We start from the raw sequence: 18,154 nt of genomic DNA, 5'->3' as shown, positions 1-18,154 counted from the left end.
AAAGTCAGTCACCAAAGCTGTTAAGTGATTGACCTTTATTTTCTCATTAATAATATATTAATTCTTCAAAATCAGTCTAGATGAAGAGTCTTTTGTCTTTTAGTCAGTGATGGCCATTTCCTGGTGGTTCCTCCAACCCCAGGTGTGCTTTCCGTAACAGGGTCTACTGTCTGCAGCTGACGTGTCTGTGTTATTTAGAGAGGTTTTGATTAAAACAGTTCTCATGTATCTCTCCTCACAGCATGCTGAATTGGGCTGAATCATTCATTAGTCTCATGCATAATGCATGGACCAGGCTTTGGTGAGAGGATCACTTCCCTCCAGATGCTATTCACTGCTTTTTCTTTCTTTTTCTTTTTAGCTGGCGGTCTGCATGGGCACACCCATCCTCACCCCTGAGTGGATACACAAGGCATGGGAGCACAGAGATGACATGTAAGATAGTGTGTGTGAGGCATAAAACTACCCCTTGTGTCAATCCCCCACGCTTTGTGAGTGTAGAGGAGTAAAAACTGTGAATGATGAGGCTGAAGTGTCCAGCCGCTGGTGCACACGCCTCCCTGCTTCCATATTAAAACGGTTTCCGCTGCACTCGGGTTGTGACATTTTCCACACATGTATTGAACACTGAACCTGACCTTTCACATTAATGACCTGCCACCGTTGACTGAAGTCAATTCGAAGTCAAAATTGACCTTGTACTGTCCTTGTTTCTGGTCTCATGGTGCGTCAGTGCACGTTATTCCATAGGGGGGAAAAAAATTTATCTTTCGTCAAAATGACATTTCCTCTGAAATGGCTCCCTTTTGAATGATGTTACCTACGTTGCACAGGCTATTGGTTATTGTTGGCCAACAACAGAGTTTCTGCAAGTCATAAAAAGTCTTAATTCACCTGTTCACCGATTAAGGCCTTTTAAAAGGTCTTAAATCAGAGCAGAAAGTCTTGAATTGATGATAAATAAAATTAATAAATAAAATCATCAGTATTTGTCTTGTTTTCCAATACAAATATCTAAACATCTTTAAATTAAATTAAAGTCTTGTTTTCTGAGAAATTCAAATCTGTAATTGGGATCTGAACACTTATTAAATTTGCTTTCATAAAACCTGCAGAAACCTTAAAAAAGCCAGATATTTATTTGGTTATAGTTTAATGCTAGGGCTTTTTAAAAATGGGATCTGACTTCCATAGGGGCCTCAATTAGTCTTAAAATGACTTGAATGCAGTTATATTAACACAATCTTAATTAAAATGTTTAATCACTAAAATTAGAGATGTCTAACATTAAATGGGCATCCTTTTTGTTTATTTTTATTGCAACAAATGTACTGGTACATATTAGCAGTGCTAATATTGTCTTGGACAAAGGTGGGCTTTGGCCTCAAAAAGTTTGGGAACTATTTTCCTAGGGGATCCACGGTCCACCATAAGCTTTACAAAATCTTTATTTTCAAACATTTGCTCTGACTTAAATACAGTAATGTTTTAATTTGCCCAATAATTTAATTTGCAAACAGCAATATTATGAATGTAAATATTAACTAATGATAAAATTGACTAATATTAAGTTAATAATAATATTTCGCTGTATAAAATATAAACGCATCTATAAACATGAAAATATGTAGCTGTCTTTGTATTTTACAAAGTGGTCTCCTCACAAGGGGTTCATAATTGGGTGTTAAAAAGTTTGCTGTTTGTATTTTTAACAATAACACTAAATTATATATTTTAAAAAAGAAGAGTCAGGATGTTCAGCATCGCTTTCATCTTTCGTATCCTGGTTCAGGTCTGTCTTCATTCTAATGTGGCATGTCCATTTCGATAATTGTATAGCGCGTCTGTGCCACATGTTAAGTTGCATAAATAGAACTGTGACAAAACAAAATTACACTGCTCAAATTTATTAGTCAGAATTGTTTTCAGAAACTCCCCAAACTATGTTCAGGTTTTTTTTTTTTTTGTTGTTGCATATTTTGGTCTTGTGGTGTGTCTGATTGATTGATTGATTGATTGATTTTTATTTTGCTTTAGTAATTTCCATGCAGGCAATGAGGAGTTCCGCACAGAATTTAAAGTCCCTCCGTTCCAGGATTGCATGCTGAGCTTTCTGGGCTTCTCTGAAGAGGACAGAACCAACATGGAGGAGAGGACACAGAAACATGGTACTGAACTCTCATGTATCAGTGTCCTTTCTGAAACAAGTCTGAAACGTTTCATGTTTTGAAATGTCAAAAAAACCTCTACTTAAATAATTCTCGATTAACCAAAGCCTTTCACTCTTATTCATCTGAGATGTTGACCCCAGGATATACTTCTGTATTTTATTGCTAGACCTTCTCTGTTAAAGCAAATGACCCCTGTCTTCTGCTTGAGGGGGATTTTTAAAGGATTGTGTGCTGCTTGTTTTGTCCAGGTGGACGGTTCCAGGCGGTGGGTGATGAAAGGTGCACCCACTTGGTAGTTGAGGAGAACTCCATTAAAGAACTGCCCTTTACTCCCTCCAAAAGACTCTATGTAGTGAAGCAGGAGGTATGAACTTGACTTAGTCTCACAAGCTAACACACAGAAACACACACTGGGCTTTGTGTGGTTCCTTAATAAGTGTTTAAAAAAAAAAAACTGTTATTTTACACTGCTACCTGTCTGTAGTCTGGTATCTGGTAGGTTGCGAGGAGTGGGAGTCTTTTTTGGCACACGTCAGGAGATTTAGTAGTTCAGTTACGATCATAAATGCATCAGTGTGTATTTAAAGGTCTTAATAAAAGGTATTTTAGATGAATGTATATTACCTTCTCATTTTATTTCTCATTCTGTGTCTTTCTGCAGTGGTTTTGGGGCAGTATACAAATGGACGCCCGTGCTGGGGAAACCATGTACTCTTACGAAAAGGTGAGGAAACCAGGAAAATGACAGCATTTGGGTTGCGGAAATAAACTAAAAAGCAAATTAAATTTTTTTTTTCTTTCTGCATAATAATGCAAAACTTAAATTTTAATTAAAGACAAAAATTATGGACCTTATTCCTTAAAGGTGGGGTAAGTGATTTCTGGAAGCCAGTGTTGACATTTGAAGTCACCAAAACAAACACACGCCTACCCCAAAAGGGTCTCACCCCTATTTTGATAGCTATGCCCCACACATGCGTACCGCAACGATTAGTTCTGTGAAACAAAGCAAAACCAATGTTACTCTCCTATCGAGAAGAAACAAAGCAACCTCGGCGCCCGATCGCAGACCTTCCCGCTCCTTCAGTTCTCTCCAGCGCTGGAAAGCTGATCCGATATTTACACAGGTCCTACTTCTTGCCTTATCTTAACACCGTGTCTACACCGGATGCAAGTATCGCGGCGCAACAAAATACTATAGAACTCATTATAATGTAGGGCTGCAGCGATTCGTCGACGTCGTCGATTATGAAAATAAGTTGATTAGCAAGGAATGCGTCGACGAGTCACACCTTTAGCCACGCCCATTGCGTGAATGTGCAGTTATCCCTACTTAAGACTGTTTTTCTGTCATGTTTAACACAAAACAAGACACTAGAGCAGAAGGTAAAGGCTAGTATGGCGACATCACTTCATAGAGTTGCGTACATGGAGCATTCTATTATTATACGACCATCAGAACCATATATATATATATATATATATATAGCCAAACTGACGCCTTTACATTGTCAGGATTCACAACCGTGCCGTGGGCGCGATTGCGCGAGCTCTCAGACGCGCGCACCAAACGCGCTCTCTGCACTCGCTAACAAAGCATTTAAAGTCATTGTAAGTTGTTTAAGTTTGTGATGGATAGGACAAGCCTCGACTGGGCTCATTTATTTAAAAACAGGCTGTCAACTGTGATAAAACTTCCCGGGGTTAGGACATCATTTTTGATTCTGTCGCTCTAGTGTCCTGAATGCGGTTGTGACTTCAGCTGTTCATTCATACAGATATTCAAGCATATGTTTTAATCTGCTGAATAAATAAAACATTTAAAGTCTCTCACCTGTAAGCAAATGCTGTCAGTCCCAAACAGTAACTTGTGAATGCAGCCATAAAGTGCATTTCTATTGTTTGTATCGCTGCCCTGTAATTATTTCCTTTTTCTTTCTTTCTTGTTATTGTTAGCCTATTTCTTTCTTGCATCCTTTCTTTCTTTCTTTCTTTCTTTCTTTCTTTCTTTCTTAGTATATAATAATTATTTATTAATATTATTCTTTCTTTTCTTATTATTTATTTTCTTTTTCTTTTTTATTAATTTCTCTCTTGTTGTTTTTCTTATTTTTTGTATTTATTATTCTTTCTTTTATTTTTGTAAATTATTAATTATGAGAAAACATTTGAATAAAATATTAAAAGTTTAATTGCAGAAGTTACTGTTATTATTTATTGATAGTTTAACTAAATAATTCATCAACTGATAAGAAAATAATAAATGGATTAGTCGACAATAAAAATAATCGTTAGCTGCAGCCCTATTATAATCAGTGATGCTGTCTACACTGGATGGGACACGACAAATCCCTGACAGTAAACTGCTGCCGCATTCTATTTATGACATATTGAGACAAATTTAAAATGATTTTCAATGGTCGTTTTGTCTCATCCAGTGTAGACGGACCACGACAGGGCAACTGTCGCGTCCGGTGTAGACACGGTGTGTCGTCTTTTGTTCTGCAGATGTTTTCCTCTTATTTTTTTTATCCACCATCTCTATCTTTCTGTCGTCGCTTGGCTAATGTCCGTCATGTGCACTGAGCGCTCTCTCCTCTGCATCATGAGTAGACACGCCCCTTACTGCTGATTGGCTTGAAGTTTGTTTTGCTACTTGACCCCGACTCAGTTTTCCAAAGCGTTTTTGAAAAAATACATACCCCACCTTTAAGTATAGTTTAAAAAGTATCCCATGTTGCACTTCATAAAAGGGAAGATGCTGTTGTTTACTTATGCTCCACTTGAGTTTTTCTTCTGTTGAGCATGAAAGATATTTTGAAGAATGTTGGTAACCAAACAGTTGATGGTTGCCATTGACTTCCATAGAACATTCTTCAAAATATCATCTTTCGTGCTCAATAGAAGAAAGAAGCTCACAAGTTTAGACCAAGTGAAAGGTTTAAAAGAATTATTTAAAGGAATTTTAAAAAAAAATTCACTAATAGTTATAATCTGTTTGTTTTTTGTCAGTATTTGGTTTTCTGAATACAATTAAATTTATGGTCAGATTTGGTAAAAAAAAAAAAAAAATTTTTACAGCTTCATAAAAAGCAATACACTCATATCTTTTATCACCATGTCTACCTCTCAGCCGGAGAGTCCTGCGATGAAGAAGGCCGTGTCTCTGCTGTCTCTTACGACACCCAACAGTGGCCGGAAACGTCGCCGTCTTAGAGAAACATTGGCTCAGCTCACCAAGGAGACTGAGATTTCTCCCTTCCCACCACGCAAAAGACCCTCGGCTGAACACTCCCTCTCCATGGGCTCCCTGCTGGACATCTCCAACACACCTGACACCTGCAAATCCAGCGGAGGTGAAATGAATGTTCTGATATGACTTGTGAATAGCAACCAAATAATATGACACTCCCCCTGTCTTCCATGGGGTGTCAGACTCAGTTCCTGAAGGGCCAGAGTCCTGCAGAGTTTAGATGCAACCCTAATTAAACACACCTGATCCAGCTAATTGAGTCATTCAGGCTAGATGGTTTGTGTGTTGGAGCAGGATTGGAACAAAACTCTGCAGGGCTGCGGCCTTCCAGGAACTGAGTTTGACACCCCTGGGTTAGACAAACGAACAGAAGAATGTTCTATCCTTCGGTTCTCAGAAAAAATACTGGTTTGGTTGTCTGAAAAGTTTGCAGAGTTCCCACTGCATTATGTGAGAGTGTTCCAGAGCTCTCCAGACTTTGATCTCAGAGGTCCAGAGTGATCCCAGCCAGGGCTGAGATGAACCAGGAGAGCAGTCAGAGTGTGTTTTAGATGAGTGAGGCCGCTGTCTTTTGCAGAGCGCAGGCGCAGGAGGAGCAGCGGTAGGCGGAGGAGTGCCAGACAGAGTAGATCAGAGAAAGAGAGGCCACTGCAGCGTATCAGCACTCCTGTGTGCAGAAAGGAAACAGACCAGACAGGTGATATTCATGGTAACTTTAGCTCAGGGTTCAGGATGAATACAAACATTAATCTATGCCATTAACGTAGTCTTTTCACTAAATGTAGAAATGGTTGCTCATGTCAATTTCTCTTCAAAATTAAGTTTTTTTTGATTGATTTTTATTTTTTATTTTGTTGAACATGGGACATTGCTTTTAATTTCTCTATCATTCCTTTGTACTTGAAACATTGCGCAATTTGGCACGAGATTTATATTACAATTTTATTTATTTTTTTTCCCTTTATCAGATTTTCGAACAGATATTTTGAGAAAAGAGATGAAACACATCTGAGGATAAGAAGTAACAGTGTGCGATTTACAGCTGCTTATCCCTGAATCTCTGCTTATATGTTTCAGAGAATGCCAAAATTCCCAAAAGCTCAACTCCTGCCCTTTCTAAGCAGTCCGCGCGCTGGCAGGTCTCCAAGGAGCTCTACCAAACCGAAAGCAACTACGTTGATATCCTGGCCACGGTCCTGCAGGTTTGTGTTCTCTCTGTGTGTGTGTGTGTGTGTGTCTGTCTTTCTCCTTCTTACACACACACACATAGGAAAGTGGCAATCCACAGTACCTGGCTGTGGCCTTATCAAACTGAGCCAGTGCCTCTGACCAGTAGGGTGGAAAAACAAATTAGATTTGGACACCAATGCCATGAACATTTGAGCTTTGCTTTGTACCCCTACATGTGGAGCTCATACGAACACACACATACTTCTGTGTCTGCTTGCGTAGTAAATGCCACATCATATGCCTGCAATCAGAGCCCAGCAAATTTCACTGAACAGTGGAGTCAGATCATCAGGCAATACTGAATAGCTTGACCTTTCCATTGTGGTCCACTGGATCTTCATTAAGTTTATGGAGTAGCTGTCAAGTAGAGATCTGCATGATTTCATTCCACTCCTGCAGAACTGTACTTTGTTTCCATTTTGAATATTCTCTGCAGTTTATTAAACTTGCATGTTTATATGTGTGTGTGTGTGTGTGTGTGTGTGTGTATATGTATGTTTTAATTAAATATTTAACTATTTTATATTTTAAGTTTCTTAAAGGATAATAATTATAATCATTACAATTAATTATTTTACGATATAATACATTTTTCATCCTTAATACGATTTTAAGGATGTTTTACACTAAAGATTGGATAAATGGCTGCTTTGATTGGATAAATTAAACTTTTTTCCATCACAGAAATAAATTACGTTTTAAAGTATATCCAGATTAAAATAGATCAAATTAAAAAATTCATAATATTACTGTTTTGACTATTTTAGATCAAATAAATGCAGCCTTGGTGAACACGAGACTTCTTTCAAAAACTTTAAGAAATCTTAACAGTTCCAGCTTTTGGGGGGTAGTTTCTAAACTTCTGTTGTAGGGTTTATTTTATGATGTCTGAAAAAAATAGGCTGAAAAATACTTAAAACTACCATTCCACTCTACTATCAAACTGTCTGCTTTGGCTGACATCTCTTAGAAATAGCACCCTCCCATGCCTACAAATCAGAGGTTTAGTCCTGCGCTGCAACAAATCTAATCAGGTCCTTTAGTGATCCCGTAGGAATGCAGACCACTGCTGTCAAGTCCTGCGCCGCTGGTCAGTCTCGGGGTCCATTCTTGCTTGGTGATCTAATTTCCTTTTGTTCTTTTTTTATTTTTTAGCTCTTCAAATACCCCCTGGACAAAGAGGGGCAGGTGGGCGGCCCCATTCTAGCTCAGGAAGAGATCAAGACCATCTTTGGCAGTATTCCGGACATCTATGACGTGCACACGAGAATAAAGGTAGGCAATAACCTTTCCAAAACGCTGAGTAAAGGTTGTGCTGAACGTGTTGGCTGATAAATGTGCTTTGACAGGCGGATCTCGAGGAGTTGGTGATGAACTGGTCTGAAGAGAGGAGCGTAGGAGACATTATCCTGAAATATGTGAGTGTGATGACTCTTTGAACTCGACCTCCTCCGGCGTGAAGCTCACAATGCCGTCAAAGACTGAATGGCAGCTTTTGTGATCTCTCTTTATTTTTTAAAATTCTCTCTCAGTCTGGAGAGCTGGTGAAGGCCTACCCACCATTTGTCAACTTCTTTGAGATGAGCAAAGAGACTATAGTCAGATGTGAGAGACAGAAGCCGAGGTTTCATGCGTTCCTGAAGGTACTATCTTCTCTTTTTAGTGTGTATAAAGACTTCAGTTTTATATAGAAAGTGATATATTTGCCAGAAATAGCCAAATTAATGGAATTTCAACCTCAGGGTGCCCATTTTCTATTCTCTGATATTTTTTTTGAGATAACAGTAAAAAAAAAAACCTTTTCTATGTTTGAGTGGGTTTGTATGGGCATTTTTTGTGAATGTCGTTTATTCACATCTTTTCTTTGATTTTGTTGTCCAGATTAATCAGGCTAAACCTGAGTGTGGCCGTCAGACTCTCGCTGAGCTTTTGATTCGTCCTGTGCAGAGACTGCCCAGTGTTGCCCTCCTATTGAACGGTAATTCACATAAATATGGCTGTTAGCTCGAGCTTGGAGCTGTTTCTATTCAGTAAAGCTGTCTGACTCCAGGTGATTTAAATAGTTTAAAAAGATACTTTGGAGTTTGTTCAATTCAGTTTTAAAAATGAATGTTTTTCCATTACATGGAAAAAAAAAAAAAAATCAAAATACTAACACGTTATATTTGACCTCTGTATGCTGATGAAAGAAAACATGATTACAGTGAATTGTGTTCTTTATAGATATAAAGAAACACACATCAGATGACAACCCTGATAAAGTGACCCTGGAAAAGGCCATCGAGTCTCTCAAGGAAGTGATGACGTAAGTTCTGCGATTTCAAATTTTCCTTAACATAAACTAATGATGCAACCAAAAATATTTGGCCGAAAATGTATTTTCAGTTTTAGCTGAAAGAGCTTTTCAGTGCTAAAACGGTGACGTTTATACAAAGATTTCTTTATTTCTCTCTCTTTTAATTTTCACAGCCACATAAATGAAGATAAAAGGAAAACCGAGGGACAGAAGCAGATTTTTGATGTTGTTTATGAGGTGGACGGCTGCCCTGTGAGTAATTTGTTTTCATTTTTCCAGAAATATCTTAGATTTACACACATCTCAGTCGAGTTCAAAGAAATGATTCACCCAATTCTGTAATTTGCTTGCCTTTTATATAAGTAGTGCAATTTTCCAAGTCTTTGAGTCAACAAATCGCAATAAAAGATGTTATATTCTGAAAGTCGTCACCCTCTGTCACAGCTCTCAAATAGCTTCACGTAATTTCTACGCCCCAACCAAACGAACTGAAGTGACCATATTATGACCAATGGGATTCTTCTTGCCCTTTTGAAAGAAGAGTATGATGTAAGCATACTTCAACATTCACCAAGCAAATCTCCCTCGCCAGTCCACCCCAACCATGAAAACAGGTCATTCAGAAATCATCGTAGTCAGAAAGCATAACACACGACTGTCCATTTTCACCCTGATACCCATTTATTATTTGACAATTTTGAAACCGAAGATAGCCAATCATAGGAGAGAGATTATAGTGTATTTAAAGCTACAGTAGCAGAAACAGCCTGTTTTTAAATGGTCATGTAAAACTAACTTGACGGTTTTTGCTGCTAGAAACCTTGACTAACATTTATAAGTGGACTAAATATAAATGCTACAAATGTGGCTATTTTAACAGTAAACTGTAAAGTGTGACACTGTATTGTTGGCTGCAGTCCCTCCTCTCTCTGCGGTAAGAGATGCAGACGTGCTGTCTGAAACTTTCTCTCAATACTAAATGGATCAGAGTGAGTCAGCTCTTGTTGTCTCCTGTCAGACTCGCCCCAGAACAGCTACGTCTGGAGACGGGGCTGCCAAACCAATGATCGCCCGCAGATGGGAGTGCTTTTCCTGGATCAGTTTGGCTTTTGTAGCTCGTGGGAACTGAATCGGCATGGACACAGCAGAAGCTGATCCAGGAACAGCACTCTGAGGAATCTGCAGGCTCAGGGACAGGAAATGCAGCATGTTTATCGGGCGCTGTGTTTGGTTGAACAAACTTCTGCACACCAGCCACTTATAATTAATTCATTTGCAGAAAAGCTTGCAAATGTTTTGCAAGGTGGAAACTGATTTTTTTAGTATGTTTGTGTGCGCCTGCAGGCCAATCTGTTGTCGTCACACCGGAGTCTGGTTCACAGGGTGGAAACCATTGCACTGGGAGACAAACCTTGCGATCGGGGAGAACACGTCACACTCTTTCTGTTCAACGACTGTTTGGAGGTAAAGCTCAGTCTTTGTCACTGTACCATTACTACTCTTCTCAATGTGTTTCTGGAAATACTACAGATGGGCAGTATTTCCATCCCCCCACACACACACACACCCACCCAGTTTCTTCATAATGCAAATTCTCCATCAGGTTCCCCAAAGCAGTGCCACTATATGAAAGACATTAATCTTGATTTCTGGTCTTGTTTATGGTGTTAGATTAATGAAAGCCTTATGATGTCAAGCTGCTAGCTAGAGTTTCTCTATATTGTTGTTGTTATTACACCCACATTGCATTTGAATAAACGATTAAATTGATTTAATTTAAGTGAATGTCAAGTATCAGATTGACTGCACTTTGGAGCTATTCACAGTTGGTTTGTAGAGCTATTAAGCGACATTTATTATTGTTTGTTATGTATCTGGATCTTTCCAGTCGTTTTCAGTTTACATTTTATATTAAAAAAAAAAATACAATAAATAAATAAAAACTTAGAAATTAATACTGACACTAATTTGAATACACCTCTTCAGTGATAATCATGTTTTTCTTAATTAAAATGCTTTCTGGCTATTAAAAATTCTATGTTATATAATTGTTTTCTTGTAGTCCTGCACCTTTTTAATATTTTGCCTATTCCTCCAACATGAAGTATTTGACCAAAAAAAAAAAAAGACCAAAAGTCTCTTAAAATGTCAAAATCGAATAAATTTACCAAGAAAACACCAGAAAATTCATGATTGAAGTATTTATAGTTGTAAAATACTTTTCACTTTTAAAATGTTGAAAACAAATTGATATACTTGATATACGCATGTATTCAGCGTGTCAGAAAAATGTTATTAATTTTGATGGTTACACCATTTGACATTTTTCATTAAATCAAAATGTTTCATAAATCTATGAACATTTTGAAATATTACCTTTCTGAGAAACTAGCAAATGCTATGAAAGTGAAGTGACGTGTGGCCAAGTATGGTGACCCATACTCGGAATTTGTGCTCTGAATTTAACCCATCCAAGTGCACATACACAGTAGTGAACACACACAGTAGTGAACACACACACGGAGCAGTGTGCAGCCAATGCTGCGGCGCCCGGGGAGCAGTTGGGGGTTCGGTGCCTTGCTCAAGGGTCTCACCTCAGTCGTGGTATTGAAGGTAGAGAGAGCGCTGGTTATTCACTCCCCCCACTGACAATTCCTGCCGGACCTGAGACTCGAACCCTCGACCTTCGGGTTACAAGACCGACTCTCTATCCATTAAGCCACAACTTAATTTAAAATTGATTTAAAAATTTTAGGGTCCTTTATGTCATAGACCTGAGTGGACAAGGTTTTCCCTTCCCTCTGTCTCCTCCCTAAATTTCCTTCCGTCGTCGTCTTCAAATTTTCAGCAACCTCAACAATTGTTTGTTCAGTTCATGGGTGTACAGTAAAAGGGAATAATTAATGCGTGTGCAATCTGTGCTTGCTGACTCGACTCTCTGGCCTGTTTCCCCAATTAGTGAGGGGATGCGTTTAAGCACTGTGGAGGGGGCTGCTAGCGTGTGCCGGCACGCGGCTGTGGTCCTCTTTGCCCAATGCTGGCTCTGGGCTGGTAATGAGAGCAGGGAGAAGGGAACACTCGGAGTGATCAATTATTCATTTTAGGAAGTCCTCTGCATGCATATGTCACCCCAATATGCATTACATAGTTCGACTCCTCTAAAGCACCTGAAGGTCTCCCCACTGCTCCACCAGAGCACAGGAGAGAACATTTTACATTCCTGCATTATGAAGAAAGATGCATGTATTAAGAGTTTAATTGTGTGTTTGTTTTTTCCTTTCTGCGTCTTCATGTTCAGATCGCCAGGAAGAGACACAAGGTGATAACCACGTTCCGGAGTCCACTGGGTCAGACACGGCCGCCCGCCCAGCTCAAACACATAGCCTTGATGCCTTTGTCCCAGATCAGAAGAGTCCTTGACATCCAAGACACAGAAGGTGAGGGGACCACATGGCATGCTGCATGCATCCCATCAAGTGCACTCATGCATTTTTTAGTTTTGTGTTCTGAATTAGCATCCTGGAGAGGGAGGTGAAGTCTGTTTATGTGTAAGTGTGTCACTTTAGAGCTGCCCAGGAGGATACACACTAAGAAAATTCTAACATCATTTTAAAGGTAAAAGACTGTAAAAATGCTTTGGTAAAATTGGTTAATGGTAAGTTCCCTTACTGTAATAAATCTAACGGGGCATTTTATGAAATATTGTTACATTTACATTTTTTAGAATTGAAAAATAAGAAGCCATCTTATAATTAACTGGGAAAACAAACAAACAAAAACGTAAATTGACATTCCCAGAAGGTTTTTCATTGAAATAACCAATTTCTTTTTAGTCAGTTTTGTACATTAGGGTTTTATGTTACGTCTGTTGTTAAAATGAGTACTTATTACATGATTTTAGAGTGGTGTGTTATAATGATGGTGTTTTGTATTGGTATGCGTGACACCGTGTGCACCCTGTGTACTGATAATAATATTAACCTCAGCTTGTGGAAAAGCTACTTGTAATGAGCTCTGATTTATCATGTGTCTTTCTCATTTCCATCTGCGCTTTGGTGGTTGTCAGCAATTAAAACAGATTATTTCAGTAGGTTTTTTTTAACAGTGTATCGATTAATGAAATATACAGGTTTTGATTGTAAATTTAAGCTTGTTCAATCAAAAAAAAATTTTACAGTAATTTTCAGTGTAGTTTAAGAATCGTGTTTTTGTTTAAACAGGTCCAACAGGGTTTTTGTTATTGTCTTAAGCAGATATGCTATTAAACCGTCTGGCTTACCACTTTCATGCCAAACAAGGAAACGAAAGAATCTCAAAACTAATGATTCCATGGTCTTTAGGAAATTCAATGGCCACATAAAAAGCCCATAATATCTTAGCTAGCAATATTCACAGAATTATTTTATATTGCCAGCAGAATATATTGTGCATATTTAATATATCACTCAGCCCTACTTTACCGGATTTCGATGAGCTAAAGACACAGGAAAGCAATAATTTTACACCATAATAGCACATTATTGATGAAGATCACATTGTGAAGCCTGGAAATTTGACTCTGATTCAGATCTGTGCTTCCACAAGAGCAGCTCCTTGTACTGGAAACCATTTCATGTTTCAAATCAGCTAATTTCCCTGTAGTGCACTTGTGGTGATCCTGTCAAATCGCAATGGATAAAATGAACTCCTGCCCTACATTGTTTCCTACTGAATATTGTTTCAATTGGAAAGACAACAAATTCAAGACGGCGTGTGAATGTTGTTTTATGTTGGCTTTGACACAAACCAATTAACATTTGTATAAACAAATGCATATTAATAAAAACGTCATTTATATAGGTTTGGTGGATGATATTACATTATCTTTTACCTTTTTTAAATTCTACCCCAAATTGTTTTATAACCATGTAGTTATAGGCAGCTTTTAAAATGTTTGAATTAAATGCTTTACAAAGAAATTTCATTTCATTTGATTTGGTTTTGCACACAAATAAAATGTAAGTATTAATGTACAGCCAGCTGGTCATTATCAGAAAATGAAACCTGACAGGGTGATCAAAACACGGATTTGAAGCTGAAAGGTCATAAAGAGCATAATTTTATGAGTAGCCAGCTGATGGTATAGTAAAAACTCCACCAGTTGACACTTCCTTTTTTTTTTTTTTATTTATTTATTTTTATAGAGTGTCAGAACGCCTTTGCCCTGGTGGTACGTCCTCCTACGGAACAGGAGAACCTGTTATTCAGTTTCCAGCTGACGGCCGAAGACACGCTCAAATCTGCCTGGCTCAAAACTCTCTGTCGTCAAGTGGCCAACACGATTTGCCGAGCTGATGCGGTGAGCGGACACACACACACACACATACATAGCAACATGGCCACTTCCTTCTCAGATCATCCCCCCTCAGGTCTGGAACAGAACTCAATTATTTATTTTATTAGCTCTGCTTTCTTTTTATTGTGGCTATAAATTAGGAGGTTTGTGTGGGCCTTTTGGTGTTGGCTAATCCTATTAGATGCTCCTGTGTGGTTAAACTGGGAGGCAGATTAATGTAATTAAGAGTGGAATTGTACTTGAACTTTACACTTCAGACGCAGACGTCTTTATCTTCATGCTGCAGAACCGCAGGTCCCGCCCAGGCCTTCCGAAACGGCACATGTAATTGGCGCAGGCAGACGGATGCATGTATTTGCCTTTATAATTAAACATCCAGACCAAACCCTGCGGCTAAATGCATTTCGGCCTGGCCTGCAGTTCTCCCACTGGCCATGAGGTGGTGACCTACCCACACGTCACCGGCGTGAAATGCAGCCACACTCTCTCTCTGCTCCTGTGAATATCAAGAAGCCCCAGCTGTTTGGAAGGCTGAACAGTGATGCTTCTCTTTGCATTTTGACAGGCCAGCAGTATCGCTGTGTATTTATTTAATTTTCTGTGTCTTAAACAGGAAGATCTCATTCAAAGCACCGATCCTGACTCTGTCCAAGTGAGCACAAAGGACATGGACAGCACGCTCAGCCGAGCGTCCAGGGCCATCAAAAAAACGTCAAAGAAGGTAGGGAGAGGAACTTGAAAGTATCGAAAATGACACCATGCGCATACAGATTTGGTCTTGATGTCAACGTTCAGGGCGCTTTCTTCAAAATGACATCATAAAGTAGAAAACACAGGCTAATTGTGCATGTTTGTGTTTTAGGTCACGAGAGCATTTTCTTTCACTAAAACCCCCAAGCGTGTGCTCCAGAGGGCCTTTTTAGCCAATGGTACCCCAGATGAGAGGAGTCCTGGCCCAGATGCCGATCACATGGGCCGAATGTGCAGCAGCGCCACACTGGCTGTGAGTCCACAAGCTCTCACACATTTTCTTCTCTTTTCCACATTTGAGTGGTGTTTTACAAATCTTCCCACACCGTAGACATGTGGTGGCGTGTTTGAATGAGCCATTTTAGGGGGGCGTGGTCGAGTCTTAACTTTTATAAAGAATATCTCTTTGTAACTTCAGGGATCTTATCTATGCACAAACAGCTTGTAACACTCCAAAGAGAAAGGAAAGGACAACTTGAAATCGCATCATATGACCCCTTTAAGGTGTCCTTGTTAATTATACACTGTACTGAGTAATATTAATTAACTACATGTATTTACTAAATGGTGAGGGTTATGATTGGGGATTGGCTTAGGGTTACTTGCATGTAATTATGCATAATGTAGAGTTTTTATAATAGTAAGTACATGTAATGCATGTAACAAAGACACCTTAAAATACAGTGTTACTGTATTAATAAAATAAAAAAATAAAAAACATTCTCGCCATAAACTTTTTAATGATAGTATATGTGTGCTCTGTGAGACCAGTGAATACCAGTGCCAGACATATGACCCAAAAGCTTATTGGCAGGTGCTTTTCTTTTGTCAAACGAAGGAAAAAAATAAAAATAAAATTCTGTCATGTGTGAATGGGTCCACAGGGAGTGTATTGTTTCCACTGAAAATCTTTTTTGTGGCAAATTTTCACTTTTGGTGTGAATAAGCCTTGAATCCAAATTATTAAACTACAATGATCCTTCTTTTATTCAGGCACCTTTTTTCCCCCAGAGAATGATGACTATTCATTGAACTGTAGAGAATAATTTTGCCACGTAAATTGTTCAATTATTGCGTACTTGTCATTCACTCACATCACACTTGGTCTAAACAGGCATTTGCATGAATTCAAATCTCTCATACAGTCAAATTGCACATTTTAATCTCATTTTCTACAGTTGAACCTTTGGCAATTTGGTTGGTTTGCATTTCCCTCTCAGAGGACTTGCAGTTTGCCTCTGTAATTCACTCATGCTTTTCTTTCCTTCAGCATCAGGGGTCTTGTGCTCTTTGTTCCATTTGAAAAGGGATATTTTTACCTTTTTCATTAAGGTGATTCATGCACTTCTAAATATTTGAGAAATCCCTACGTTCGTAACGAGATCACGCTCAAATTTTTCACTTCCTTTTTCAATTTTAAAGTGAATGATTGTGAGGGTGTGCGATATAAAGGCGGTGCAAGACGAGGTTAATGCACTCTCTCTTTTTCTCTTCCCTCCATGTGAGTGTAGATGTCTCGTTCTGCCTCTACGTTCAGTCTGACGGGCTCTATTAAAAGCGCAGTGGTTCAGCGGTCAAACTCTCTGGACCATGCCCCGCGGCCCAGGGTCCCGGTGTGTGTCCGCACTCCGTGCAGTCCAGAGAGGGCTGATGAACCAGCGGCTCCCGAAACCCAGCTCAGACCATCCATCCTGTCCCTCCCAGCGGCCCAGCCCGTAGCTCTGTGCCAAGAGCTGCTGGCGCCCCCAAAGCCGCAGCGCAGGTTCCCTGGGTCCCCGCGGCGGGAGACCCTCCTGTAGGACTCTTAAATGTGAGCACAGCAGTTCTGCCTCTTGACTCACTGTGACTTACTAACTCACATCTGGGGACGGTGTTGACACTAATTCACTACCGCACGGATGGGCTGTGGTGGCACTCATTTATAGATGATCTGAAGACCTGTTCAAAAGGGATTATTCACTAAAAAATGAAAATTATGTCATTTACCCATCCTCATGCTGGCCTTTCTAAGAATGACTTTAAGCAAGTTGAGAAATTTACTAGTACTACACTATTTTTCTCATCATGAAAGTGAATGGGGATCCATCAAATGACAAATAAAGCTCCATAATAGTAACTCAGCTTAAACTGACAATCTATCCTCACCCAATTTATACGCAGAAGCTATAATCTCATTTGTATTTTGCATATTCACACTTGCCACGCTGTGATTGACAAATGTGCGCCATGTGGCCACATCATATCAATGTCATGTCTTCAAATTTGACTTGTTGCTTTTATTTTAGAATGATTTGTATAAAATTATAGTATCTATTAATGTTATAAATTAGCTTTTAATTTTAGTTTAAATTTTGATAATTTTATGTGCTTTTATTTATTTCTATTTAGCTATTTTTTTTATTATTAAGTATTTAAACAAAAAATGGTCAGTTTATTTTAAGGTCAAATTCTCGCTATTAACAAACAATTAACTACGACATTTGACGTAATAAATTCCTAATTTGCTGCATATTAATAGTTAGTAAGGTAGTTGTTAAATTTAGGTATTGGGTAGGATTAGGGATGTAGAATATGGTCATGTGCTTTATAAGTACTAACAAACAGCCAATATATGTGACCCTGGACCACAAAAACAGTCTTAAGTGTCAATTTTTCAAAATTGTTAGGTTTGTTAGGATCGGACAATATTTGGTCGCGGTACAACTATATGAAAATCTGGAATCTGAAGGTGCAAATAAATCAAAATATTGAGAAAATCGCCCTTAAAGTTGTCCAAATGAAGTTCTTAGCAATGCATATTACTAATAAAAAATTAAGTTTTGATATTTATGGTAAGAAATTTACAAAATATCTTCATGGAACATGATCTTTATTTAATATCCTACTGATTTTTGGCATGAAATAAAAATCAATAATTTTGACCCATACAGTGTATTTTTGGCTATTGCTACAAATATACTCCAGCGACTTAAGACTGGTTTTGTGGTCCAGGGTCACACATTAATAGGCATACTAATAAGCAACTAGTTAATAGTGAGAATTGGTCCCTATACTAAAGTGTTACCCAAAAAATAATGCTGCTGAAAATAATTAAATTTCATTTAACTTCTTTTGTTTAA

The 18,154-nt window shown here is 38.6% G+C and overlaps 1 protein-coding gene across 7 annotated transcripts in view; it reads left to right on the top strand.

Moving 5' to 3' along the window:
* Positions 1-18,154, top strand: part of ect2 (epithelial cell transforming 2) — a 28,621-nt gene that overhangs the window by 7,111 nt on the left and 3,356 nt on the right. For 2 of the 7 annotated variants that reach the window (XM_058792175.1, XM_058792174.1), the window contains 19 exons: positions 362-435; positions 2,038-2,168; positions 2,420-2,535; positions 2,833-2,895; positions 5,305-5,527; positions 6,002-6,121; positions 6,502-6,626; positions 7,810-7,929; positions 8,004-8,072; positions 8,187-8,297; positions 8,536-8,632; positions 8,878-8,959; positions 9,124-9,202; positions 10,295-10,414; positions 12,249-12,387; positions 14,134-14,288; positions 14,899-15,006; positions 15,148-15,288; positions 16,547-16,845. In XM_058792175.1, coding sequence (XP_058648158.1) covers positions 362-435; positions 2,038-2,168; positions 2,420-2,535; positions 2,833-2,895; positions 5,305-5,527; positions 6,002-6,121; positions 6,502-6,626; positions 7,810-7,929; positions 8,004-8,072; positions 8,187-8,297; positions 8,536-8,632; positions 8,878-8,959; positions 9,124-9,202; positions 10,295-10,414; positions 12,249-12,387; positions 14,134-14,288; positions 14,899-15,006; positions 15,148-15,288; positions 16,547-16,834 — 2,361 coding nt within the window. In that variant the 3' untranslated portion in view covers positions 16,835-16,845. The remainder of the gene's footprint in view (positions 1-361; positions 436-2,037; positions 2,169-2,419; positions 2,536-2,832; positions 2,896-5,304; positions 5,528-6,001; positions 6,122-6,501; positions 6,627-7,809; positions 7,930-8,003; positions 8,073-8,186; positions 8,298-8,535; positions 8,633-8,877; positions 8,960-9,123; positions 9,203-10,294; positions 10,415-12,248; positions 12,388-14,133; positions 14,289-14,898; positions 15,007-15,147; positions 15,289-16,546; positions 16,846-18,154) is intronic. The other 5 variants (XM_058792178.1, XM_058792176.1, XM_058792180.1 and 2 more) reach the window with 3 other exon arrangements.

Source organism: Onychostoma macrolepis, chromosome 11 (assembly GCF_012432095.1).
Source record: "Onychostoma macrolepis isolate SWU-2019 chromosome 11, ASM1243209v1, whole genome shotgun sequence".
NCBI lineage: Eukaryota > Metazoa > Chordata > Actinopteri > Cypriniformes > Cyprinidae > Onychostoma > Onychostoma macrolepis.
Note: the sequence above shows the minus strand (reverse complement) of the source record. Positions and strands in the feature narration are given on the sequence as shown.